Consider the following 12134-nt stretch of genomic DNA (forward strand, 5'->3'; position numbering starts at 1 on the left):
ACTTGCTTACAGCTCCACTGGGAGAGCTGCCAACATTATCAGCAAAAAACAAGGACTGGAGCACCCTTGTTTCATCACTGAATGACTTTAAGAAACAGCTGAAACGATGAAGCCATCGGTTCCAGGACTGAGGAACAGAGTAGCAACCAATACTAGACGTTTTTTCTTCTGCCGTAGCAGAAGTCTAGATTCTAGGTGGAAGATAACAAGCAGAGACTAACAAATATAATACTGAAAGTATACAAAAGTATTTTTCAGCTGAGAAAGTGTTATCTGAATATGTGCTGGAAGTAATTATTGGCAATGAACTGGGTCCTCCAGATGCAGTAAGTATGTAGTGATTTGGGAGTCCCTAAGAAACAGCAGCACAGATGTAGTCCATCTGTTGCATTCCCTAGAAGACTGATCCTTTAAGGACCAGAAATTGTCATATAGAAAAGAAAATTTAACTTAGATCCTGCAGAAGGTAATGGCACTCACATGGGAAACCCAGACTTTCAACTCCAGATAAGTACAGAATAGGATGTTCTCCAGTGTCAGGTACCAACTGAGACACAGCAGCTGAAAACTCCATATGTTTCTTTAAAAGACTTCAGTAATAACTTAAAATTATTTTATAATTTTTCCCTCAGTTCCCTGAAGATGAAGGATGGCCCACTGGTGATTTCAATGGCACATTTCAAATGGAAATATTCTCAGTGCAGACTGCCCAGCTCTTTTGCCCAACAGGAAAAGTCACAGAAAAGAGCATCTACAGCCTAACAACCTTTGGAGCTGAACAGGCAGAACTTCTTTACTCTGAAGGCACGGCTTCATTAGGGGGAAAAATTAAAAAGTGTGTTCTTAATGCAAATTAGCTAAAAAGGGACAAAATCCTTGCAAAGTAAGGACACAGTGGTAATTTCTCACAAACCAGCACGTTCAGTCAACGTCTCAAATTTTCTGCAGTCTAACTTGAACCATCAGCTCTTTGTTTGTCCCACAATTGGGGCACACAGTACAGTACCTGAAATGACAATAACAATGTTGTTTCCTCTTGGAAACTGCAAGGCCAAAAGGCTCTCTACAAGCACAATAAAAAGTTAAAAGGACCAATTACAGAATGAAAACATAAAACAAAAAACACCACCTCAATGGCAGAACAGATGAGAATATCTCCTGACAATAAGACAGAGGCAATGTCTTTTTTTTAACGTAATATACTTCCATATTTCAGTCAGTACATCACATTGATGAATATGCATTTTTAATGTATAATTTTCTCACCATATTTTTTCAGTCTATATAGTTAAAAGGCTTTCCCCTCTTTCAAAACTTGTTTTCCATCATTAGTAGTTTGTATGTGGTATGAAAAACTATATTATAGATACATTTACCATTCCTCCCTGCTTATCGATACAAAAAGAATTTGAAGAGCACTGATTTCTACTGTGTAGGCATAAGATCTTATTTTTGGCAGACAAGATGTTCCACCATTGAAGAAACAGTTATGTGTCTCCATTTAAAAACACTGATTAGCAAATCTCATAGCACTTTACCAACACATGCAGTCAAAACATTACTGATACTACTGTGTTTCTCCCAAACTGGAAGGATGTTGAAAACTTAAATGATTCACTTACAGCTGATCTAAAGACGAGAGCTCTGCAATTTATGTTTTATTGTCAAATGTTTAAAGGATCAAGTCTAAATAAAATACACAATACACTAGCTTCAAAGCACACATTATCTTCAACATCTTATTTCCAATTAGCAAGTCAAAATAAAGAAGGCATGGGGAACATTTGACTTCAAAAGCAGAGCTTGGAAGAAATCAAGATTTTGGTTGTTTTGGGTCTCATTTAAGACTCCCTTTTTCCCCAAACTGCTGAAACTGAATAATACGGAAAAATTCTCTCTCTCTCAAGGGGAAAAATAGCAGATATACCACCATGTGATTGGGTATTACATCATTCAGTCTTACAACAATACTGAGCCAATCTGGCAGTTAAATTTAGAAGATATTCTCTTTCTCCTTTGAGGAAGGACATGGACGTGCCATAAAGGCAGGCTAATAATGAGAAGGTTAGAAAAGGCTCAGCTCAGAGTTATACTTGGCATATTACAAAATGCTAAAAATCTTTGATTGAGAAGCATTTCCAGTATGAAGTTTGCGTACGAAGATTACACCATGCAAACAAAATCCTAGTGACAAACATCTGAAGAAATAAGAGAGCTCTTGAAAATTTTTTTTCTTTGTTTTACTATTTTTTAAAAGGCTTGTACTTTATTAGGATCTAAGAAATCATTCTCAAGACTACTTTCAAGATAGAAGGAAAGACTGGTATGAAAATGACTTGTGCTTTTCCAAAACAAATTCAAAAGGTAATACTGTTTCCCTGATACACCTTCACTTTATTCTTACAACATTAAAAAATGCAAGACAAAAAAAAAAAGTGTAAGACTTAAGAGGACAATGAAAGTAGAAACAGTTTTAGAAGACCTCAAGTTAAAGCAGTATTTGCCAACAGCAAGCATATTAGTGCTTATAGCTTTCAATTCAGTGGATTTTATTTACCCTATTTTATATTATCTATCTTAATTAAACTATTTAAGAATATGAATTTGCCTGCTAAGGCATCAATCTTACTGCATTAAAATGCAAATATACAGTCTTCAAAATGATTTTAATGGAAGAGAGCATTTAATTTTCTAATTGATTTCTAAAGTATTAAAATGCAGAAATCATTAGTGATGGCTACAATCAGGAATATTTTTCAGTGAATGCATCAAAAGCATTAACAGTAATTGATCGTGTTTGCTACCAGGATTTATTTAGACAAAGCATCAGGTAACTTTTTTTTTTTCCTTTCAAAAAAAGGGGAAGGCAGGGGTGCAGAGAAGGAAGAGGAAGCTTCTCCACATCCCTCACCACATCCAGCATATCCTCTGACAAAAGCAATAATGTGCTATACAATGACTGGCCATACCACACTGCTTTGTATTTAGCTAGTGTTTGCAACATATTAACTCCCATCAGGTCAAAACACTCCCCATTTATAATGCTGTTTTTGCTGACATAAGCAGCAAAATTCAGATGCAAAGAGAAACTTCTGAATTAAGCAGAGCCAACCTAGTCATTTCCTCTTTTAAACAAGCTTTAAGAGACTGTTAAATATTTATTTTCACAACCATGCAAGGACTGCTGAAGGTCAAAGACATCAGAGGTGGGATCCCCTTCCTTATCGTCCCTCCTTTGTATTTGTTTCACTTGAAGGAGGCCTCTCTGCCATCACATTTCCCTCCCCTCATCCATCACCCCGTCTATCCACCCAGAACTCACCCTGCCTTCTCTCACCTCATTAGTTCCTGGGTCTCTGCTGCCGTGTTTCAAAGCCTCACCCCCACTCCGTGCTGCTGGTATTTGAGGGCTGCATCCCCCAGTATTTTTACCCCATTACTGCCAATGCCTCCACAGCTTTCCCATTCCCTTCTTTCCTCATTTTACCTCTACCACAGGAATGTCTCATCGGTTCAGAAACCCCAAACTGGAAACCACTTATTAAGAGGGCAGACTACGCAATGAATTTAAACAGACCATTATTGCATGCATAAAAAAAATCTGGTGCAGGTTCTTCTGCTGTAAGTATTTCTGTGCTACACAAGGCCTGACACAGTGACAGAGCACGGAGCTGCCAAACAATAAGCATTTGTTCTACCTGCCCATAACGCGACTCAACCCACACCAACAAAGGCTTTGGTGGGCCTAATCCAGAAGTTTTCAGAGCAAAGCTTGTTCCTTCCTTCCAAGGAGGGAGAACGACAGCTGGTTTTGTCCCAGCACAGACAGGTAGGATGGGCAAGGGCAAAGTACCTGCAAAAAGTTAAAACAAGCTAGGTGCAACAGCTCTACTGAGAGCAAAAGCTTTGTTTTAAGCAGTCACATCCATCAGTGTGCTTGGAGAAAGAACTGCCTAGAGACAGACTTGAAACACTCTGCTCTGTAAAGCAGAGAAAAAAAAAAAGGACTTCTGCAGTCAAATTTCAGAAGAGGATTATTTTGACCTTTACTGCTCAAAATTTCACTTGAATGGGGAAAACAGAAATAGCAAAACTATCAAAAACTGCCTAATCTGTAATCTTTATAGGCCATCTTGTGACCCTGTCCCCCCCCCCTCTATCTCTGCAGACACTTTGTTTAACACTGCATTATGGAAAAGTTGACAATTTGAGCCACCTGCTGGGTGCCAGCATCCTGAGGGGAAAAAGTTGATCACTCTTCCACACAGAAGCTGTGAGAATTTTGACACCGCATTTGATGAGAGCAGGACCAGGTGTCCCCCCGCATCCCCCAGCACCAGAGGTCAAATAACTTTTCTATCCTGAGTTAGTAGCAAGTTAATAAAAGAGCAGATTTTCAGAGTGTGCAGTTCTTAAACAAAACGTTAGCCTCAATACACACAGACATGCGAAATTACAGTCCTCCTGCTTCTTCTGGATGATATATTTAGAAATCCTATTAGCTGGAGAGATCAACATTCTTATCTGAATTTCCAGGATGCTGTAACATGCAAAATTAGAGCAGCTCTCTTAAGTGGGTCAATTATCACTACTGCACTTACAGCAGCTTTTCTCCTCCCTCCCTGCAGCATCCATAACGGGCATTAAGCACAAGAATTTAAACAGCAAGATGTTGAGTTGACACACTCCACAATGTAAGGCTCCCTTCCCTTTTTATACTTCCAAAATCTTAAAGGAACAAAGAAAATCACCCAAGTACAGAATCTCCACATTAAAATCATGGTCTCCCTCTGGAAAGCTTCAATAACTTTCAGAGGCAGGACACCCTGCGGGATAACACTGTTCGACAGTCACATTCACTATTTTCCTACCACTTCTGAGTCATACACAAGTAAAGTTTTTGGCCTTTTTTTTTTTTTCCCTGAAGGACAAGAGGAGAAGCTGAGGGCCACTTAGCACCTCCCCAGCCCTGTTCCTCTGGGGCAGATCCATTCCACCAGTCTGAAAGGCTTCAAGTCATTTTCCCCTTGAGATAATTCTCATTAAAAGACACTGCAAACCATCAGATACAGGTGGAACAAAACGGTGTGTTAAATGCAAGTACCCAGCAACACTTTAGATACTACAAAGACATTCATAGGGGACTGACAGGAGCGGCGCAAGACCTAAGGGAAACACAGGCTCTTCTGACTGGCAAGATACCTTCGAGTGAGAGCTCCGACTGTCCCAACAACTCCAGCAGCACAGGGCAGCACCAGGAGCAGCCCTTGCAGTGCAGGGATGAGAATGGAGCTGGCTCACCTGAAAGATGGAGGACTGGCCCCAGATGACTGCAGGTTGACGGTGCTTTTCAAACAAGCACCCATATGCAATAGCTAGAGCAGTGGCCAGAGATTTTCCTCCCAAAACAGAGTTAATCTCTCAATAGCTTTTTATATGGGTTCAGATTCATGACAAAAACAGAGAGAGAACAAGTCTGCATACTACATCAAATGAGCACATGGAAAGGAAAACTCATCCATCCTTCCCATCGATAGGAAACATGAAATACACCTTCTCAACAACGCAGCTGTATCTCTCTATATGGCAAAAAAGTGTGAAGCAGTACTGTTAAGTGAAAAAATACAATTTCCCTTCAATACATGGAAAAGGAGATTGCATATGCTGGCTTCAGATCATGAGTCTTGCTGTTAATTCTAGCAGTCCCAATCCTGGCTGGAGAACCGGGAGAGAAACAGAGGTGCAGAAACTAAATTTCTGTTGCTATACCAGCATTCTTCCTTGTAACTCTAGCATTCTCTCTTGTGGTATCAAATAGGAATCACACAAGCCACATACTACAAAATACATGAGCTCTTTGGAAATAGATGCAACTAATATGGGACAACAAGAGCTGCACTGTATTTAACATGACAAGTTTTCATTAACAGGGTGAAACTCTCCCAATTAAAATCCAGCCACAGAAAAGCTTGCCAATTTTAAAACTTCATTCTGAAGTGAAGTGGACAAGGCTATTCTAAGACTTTAAGTCCTAGCACCTTTCTAGGAAGTAAGACCGCAGCATCTTTTACCACAAAAAATAATCTAGTGAAATGAAGCCATTTGCTTTTGTAAATATTACGTGCATTTTTAACTATACAATTTAAAATCAGTTTTTAATATCTTATGCCTTTGTCAAATTCAACACTTGGACAAACCACATTTTGAACATAATATTTAATCAAGAGGCCAGTGACTAAAAAGACAGCCCATAGCCAAAGAGAAATAGAAACCATTTTTATTAACTTCCCTAATTAGAGTTCTGAAATTTTGTTGATTAGAAAATCTAATTTCAAAAGTTAAATTTTTAATTGGGAACATTAGGGCCTGCTGGCTTCCAGGAAGCTTAGCAGAGGTCAACAGATTGCTGGAGATCTAATTTTTCATTTCTAATAAAGAAGGAAGTCTTGCCCTTTTCCTTGCTAAGACGGACCTTGAAGTGTTAGCAGGGGAACAAAGAATGTATCCATCAAAGGCTCTCATGGTGAGGTTACACAAAGCTTCCCATGAACAGTATGGAAGCCAACATAACCTGATGCTGCTCTCAAGGAAATTAGCTGAACACCTCTTGCAAAATCCAAAAAGGGAGAAAGGTTCAGTGGCTAGTGCCTAATCCAGGAGAAAAGAAACCAATTCCTTACTCCATCTCAGATTTTCTGGGTAACTTTGAATGTGTCACTTAGCTTCAGTTCTGCACCTGGAAAATGAAGATAAATACTCTCAACTTCCCTTACTGTGACATGAAAATAAACACATTAAACCGGGAGGCATTCAAATAGCTTGGCAATAGAGTGTAAGTACTGCAGACAAATAGGAAATAACAAAGTACTGCCCCATTCAGTGAGGAGATGCCCAGGTTTTTTTTTCAAATCCTTCTTGCCTGCTGGCATCCTGCATTGCCTCCATGATCCTTCCTCAAACAAAAGGGTGGCTCGGGGGCAGAGGAAGCAGGGGAGGAAAAGTGCCTGACACTTTCTAACCCAGCACAAGTTTGCACACAAGAAACCAAGGCTCCAAACTTTCTCCTGTCAGCCTTATACTCCCAACGCTTACATTTAAGAGGTGTTTTTCTTCAATGTTTGGCAGAAAGGCTCTCCATGAACAATCCAGAGAGAAGGTCTCATTTGACTACCCTGCACTGACCACGGGAGGAGCCCACATCTTTCCTTTGACTACAAAACACCGCTGAAGCCACCTGAATAACATGGACAACATCAAGCTGAGAAGGCTGCCCGGGGGAAAAACCTGCCCTGAACTTACCTCTGCAGGCAAACACTGGGATATTTACACAAGATAGCTGGTGAGGGAACTTTGTGAGGACTCCTCTCATGTGGAAAAGGTTTTATTTACTAAGGCCTAATATGACAGGATTTGGTTTACAGCTAAGGGTGATGCTCTTTGGAAAATGCAAAGGGGAAAAAAAAGGAAAAAAAGGTGGTGATGGAGATAAAAGATATTTACCATGCAAAATGTTACTCATAAAAAGCCCAGGTGGTAGCATTGGAAAATATTACAAACGAAACTGTGGACAGTCGTACAGTTTTTATCACAGTTGCATGTAGTAAAAAGGATCACAAACAAAATGAAATGTGCCTCGATTTAAACAAACCAATATCCCACCTGGAAAGCCCTAGCCAGCCTCCCATTGTTTCTGGGTGACCCCGGGGGCAGCCGCAGCCTGCGGCCCGGCCCTAAGTCACTCCAAGCACGGCCTGGCGCTTCCCAACTTCTCCCTCTCGGGAACAGCAGGACCAGCGAAAGAGCCCTTTGTTTCCATTCAAACATATGTAGGGGTGGAAAAGCTGTTCAAAACATTAAAGAGAAACAACTGAGGACTGTTACTATTCCAAGAAACAAATTACCAGCCGTAGTCGGCAGTGCCCTGAGCACTCGCAGTGCCAGCTGAAGTCAGATGTCACTGGAAGTGCTCAGAGCTGCTCAGCCCCAGCAGTACAGCAACCGGCTCCGTCAGAACTGATGGTTTTAAACCAGTAACCCCTTCATACGGATTTTTTTTTTCTTTTTCTCTGACACTGATTACACAGACATGTTTTATAAAGAGAATAATAAATTAAAGCTTTGAAAGGTAGCTCGCCCAAAGGATGAAACCCCTCCCAAATCCAGCTAATGGCTAGTAAGCCATCTTCCTTTGGAGCATTAACACTGACAAGTAACATAAACAAGGTAAAGGAAAAGCCATGTCAAAGTTACTGCATTGTGGGTTTCTGTGTCAAGTAAGCTAAAAGCCATAAACTGATGTAAAATGAACTCGGATCTCAGATGAAGTATTAATCTTTCCAAAGAACTGTAAATAAAAGCTGTACTTGTAATCATTTTTGAAGCTGAAAAAAAGTACTATAACTTAAAGAAAACAAACTTTTATTTGTATTACGTGAATATTTTGCATTTTGCTATTAATTAAACAACACATAAGAAACAAGAAGAACTTAATGTTTTTCTGTTTCAGGCTGAGGTTATTCAGGCATAATTCAGACTGCACCAGCAGACTTGGCTAGAGTTTCCCTCACATTTTCACAGAGGTTGGCTGGCAACACGTACATTATGAAAAAAGAAGAATAAGCAGATATCCACACAAGATAAATACATTCCATTCCCTCAAACTTAGTTCAATGCAGACAATTAAATCCTGTTCTCCCTCTCCAAACGCTTCCCACTCCTTTGGTCCTGCCACTGGTGAGTGCACACCACCATTTCTCATCACTTCAGCCCCTGGCTATATTTGACTGTAACTCCCCAGGACACGTACATACTTTGCTCCTTCTACCATCATATATATTTATTTTAAATGCACTGTCTTCCATTTTAAAGGAAAATCTGTTCCCATCTAATCTCTCTTGCCTCTATGACTCCAGTCACTCCACTCACTCGGGCCACCCAAAATCAAGGCATTATCTTTAAGCTCTAAAAATGCTGCTCATTGCATCTTCCACGTTATCTCTTTCCTCTAAAATATGTTCAAAGTCTTTAACTTTCTTTTCTAAACTCCTCCCAAATAATTTCTTCATAAGAGTTCTATATCCAACACAATGACAATGAACATTTTAAAGTCTGTAAATCTACTTAGCAGTGTTATAAAAATCTGTATCTAAATTAATAATAATTAAATTATTTATATTAAATATAATATAAATAAAATAAAAAAATTAATAAAAATAATTAATATTATAATTTGATATAAATAATTTAATTATTAATAATAATTAAAAAATAAAAATACTGTATATATTTTGTACACCACATTTCTTCTCTTTGCATGCTATCCTCTACTGATTTCTCCACAAGACCAAAACCAATCGCAGGCTTACTACCCTGAACATGCATCTTCGTTCTTGCTAAAGCATCTCATCACTTTGCCATTCTCTATACCTGCTCTTGGTCTTTCTTGCTGTGGGAGCAAGTCTGCCTCCTACAGCACTTCTGTACCTTGACAGATCTAAGTTGGAAACAAATATAACACACTGGTAACGATCATCATAATTAATCTGTGGAGATCCGAATGTATTTTAATTTCAAAGGCCAGCAATACGTACCTGTCTCTCTCAGGTTTTCAAATTTCTAATGAAAGGGTAAGAAACCAGAAAAGCAATTTATGATTCAGTGTTCAGAATCTGTAATCTGGGGTTTGTTTTTGCACTACACTGGCCTTGAAACACTTAAAAACAAAATCGAGAAAAATAAACCCGCAGAACACAGGCAGAACCTGAACTCGCTCTCCTAAAGTATCACAGTTACATTCTTAATACCAACAACAAAATGGTTTGATTTTTAAAAAATCAGCACTAAAAAAGTGGAGCCATAGAGTCACGCACTGTCATGTCTTGATTCCCAGGCCACACAGTAACCAAGCAGGTAAAGATGGAGTTTTGGGGGATATTAATATAAAAATACAGAGACTGTTTTTGTGGTCTTATTCATAACATACTTCTACTGTTTTATATGCAAGATTACACAGGAAATGATCTATTTTTAACAAAAAAGGTGGAAAAATGAATTTAGGTATTATGAAGCGTTGACCAGACCAGTACGTCTTGCACATTACTGAGATACATGCTGAAATACTTTAAAAAGGATATGTCAAACAAGCACAGAATTGTTGTTTGTTTGTTGTAACTTGTTGCACAGATAGCTGCTGCGTTACAGTGTACCTACTTGCCTACTACAGCTCTTACTGTTCCAAATACTTTTATGACTGCCAATGAGGAAAAACAGATTTGTATATTATGGTTAGACTATGATTTAGTAGCATCAGATAATGATTATAAATAAGTTACTTTAAAAATGTGACATGGGCATAAACAATAGTGGCGATGCTTCTAATTGAACACTCTTTACAGTAACAGAGTTATACCATTCAAAGTTTGCACAAGACTGCATTAGAAAAGATTAGTGTAATAGGCAAGCCTTCCTTTAAATTCCATTATTCCTGCAAAAATGTTTTTTTTTTTAACATATAAACACGATGACTACAACATTATCAGAAAACACAAATGTTAAGATACTGAAGGTAAATCTCAAAAGTAAAAATAACTCAGATCCTAAAAGGAAAGATAAGCTGTTTAACCGCTAAAAGAAATATAGAATGAAAACAAGCAATCTAGAAAAAACATCAAATAGAATACTGATGATATGCACAAACTGCTTTAAAGCAGAAAAGGACAGCTAAAATAATACAGAAGTAATTGCTTGTATTCTCTTGGGTTCATGATACTAAACTCCAAATTGCAGTTACTGCAACACAACATAAAAAACATACATAAAGCAAATAAATTTGAATACCCATCAGTATTTAAGTTTATAGGGATTTAAAAGAATATTTACAAAACAAAAATAGGGATGTCTAGAGCAAGGACTACTCACTTGCAACTCTAACCTGTGTGCATCTCCTTCTCCAGCCACTGATTTCCTGAATGATCTTTAAGCAAATTTCAGAATTTATCATGTGCCTTTTCCCCTAAAACTCAATCAGTAGTGTTAGTCCTTCCCACAAGCATTAGAAGAAAAAAATCTAAGTATCTTGTTGGAAATCCCAGTGGAGCTGAGATCTGCTTTTTAATGCTGACAGTGCACGAGGCTTGGGGTTAATTTTCAGGTTTTTTTTTTTGTTTTTCTTAATAAAAACAAAGAATCCCTAGCAAAGCACAGGAAAAAAAGTTTTACACTAGAAGAAAATGTTGAGAAAAAAAATTAAGTTACTAACGGTAGGCAGACAAATTTATGGATCCTTGAAAATAATACTAAGTATTGTCTATTTAGAAATGGAAGAATTTTACTTGAACCACGGGAAAATATCCCACTCACTTCATTATACAAAACCAACAGTCATATAATGAGGTCCAAAACACTTACCTTTTCAGATTTAGAAAAAAAAGATCTAGCTGGGATAGTTAACTTGCTAAAAGTATGTTTTTTATTGTCACTGCTTGAACAGTGAACTTTTTGCCCTCCATCATAGGTGTATTACCTAGGGGACCAAGTGATAACTCTCAGATTGCACAAGCGTGAAAGGATACGAGGAGTTCCTTCTGTTCTGCACACCAGGTAGAGACATGCAGCAATTACATGGGTCATCTTTCTCCCCCGGGTTAGGTGCTTGCTCACAGCCATCTTGAAAAAATTAAAGGCGGTATCCAGACAGTGTTGATTCAGTTGAAGCTGGTTTCCCAAGTGGTGAATCTGCCGTTTTCCTAGAAAAATTAACAAGGAAAAAAAAATTCATAACTTCGTAATTGAAGTGCTTTTCAGGGTGGAGTTTGAATACAAAACAGGAGGGTGGATTTTGGATTTCATCTCTATGTTAAATACAAAAGTTAGAACACAGCAATGGATCAAGTTCCTGGGAGCTACGTCATTGTTAGGCCCAAAAAAAAGCCTGGATTTGCACTCCTAAACTGAAATGTACTCAAGCAATGAGCCCTGGAAAATGAAGTTGCAAAGATCATTCCAAGAGAGGATCAAAAACATAGTCAAGACACCTCAGAAAGAAAGATAACACGCCCTCCCCAAATACAATTTGAAAATTGTCACTACAGAGCTGAGCTTTTGAAAGCATCAGATCATGTCAGATTTGATGTTAA

The 12134-nt window shown here is 38.5% G+C and overlaps 1 protein-coding gene across 4 annotated transcripts in view; it reads right to left on the minus strand.

The window, feature by feature from the left end:
• BRF1 (BRF1 RNA polymerase III transcription initiation factor subunit) overlaps positions 1 to 12134 on the minus strand; it is a 170159-nt gene that overhangs the window by 114502 nt on the left and 43523 nt on the right. For all 4 annotated transcript variants that reach the window (XM_035551498.2, XM_035551502.2, XM_050711358.1 and 1 more), the window contains exon 3: positions 11571 to 11744. In XM_035551498.2, the coding sequence (XP_035407391.1) occupies positions 11571 to 11664 (94 nt within the window). In that variant the 5' untranslated portion in view covers positions 11665 to 11744. The remainder of the gene's footprint in view (positions 1 to 11570; positions 11745 to 12134) is intronic.

The sequence above is a fragment of the Cygnus atratus genome, chromosome 5, assembly GCF_013377495.2.
Source record: "Cygnus atratus isolate AKBS03 ecotype Queensland, Australia chromosome 5, CAtr_DNAZoo_HiC_assembly, whole genome shotgun sequence".
NCBI lineage: Eukaryota > Metazoa > Chordata > Aves > Anseriformes > Anatidae > Cygnus > Cygnus atratus.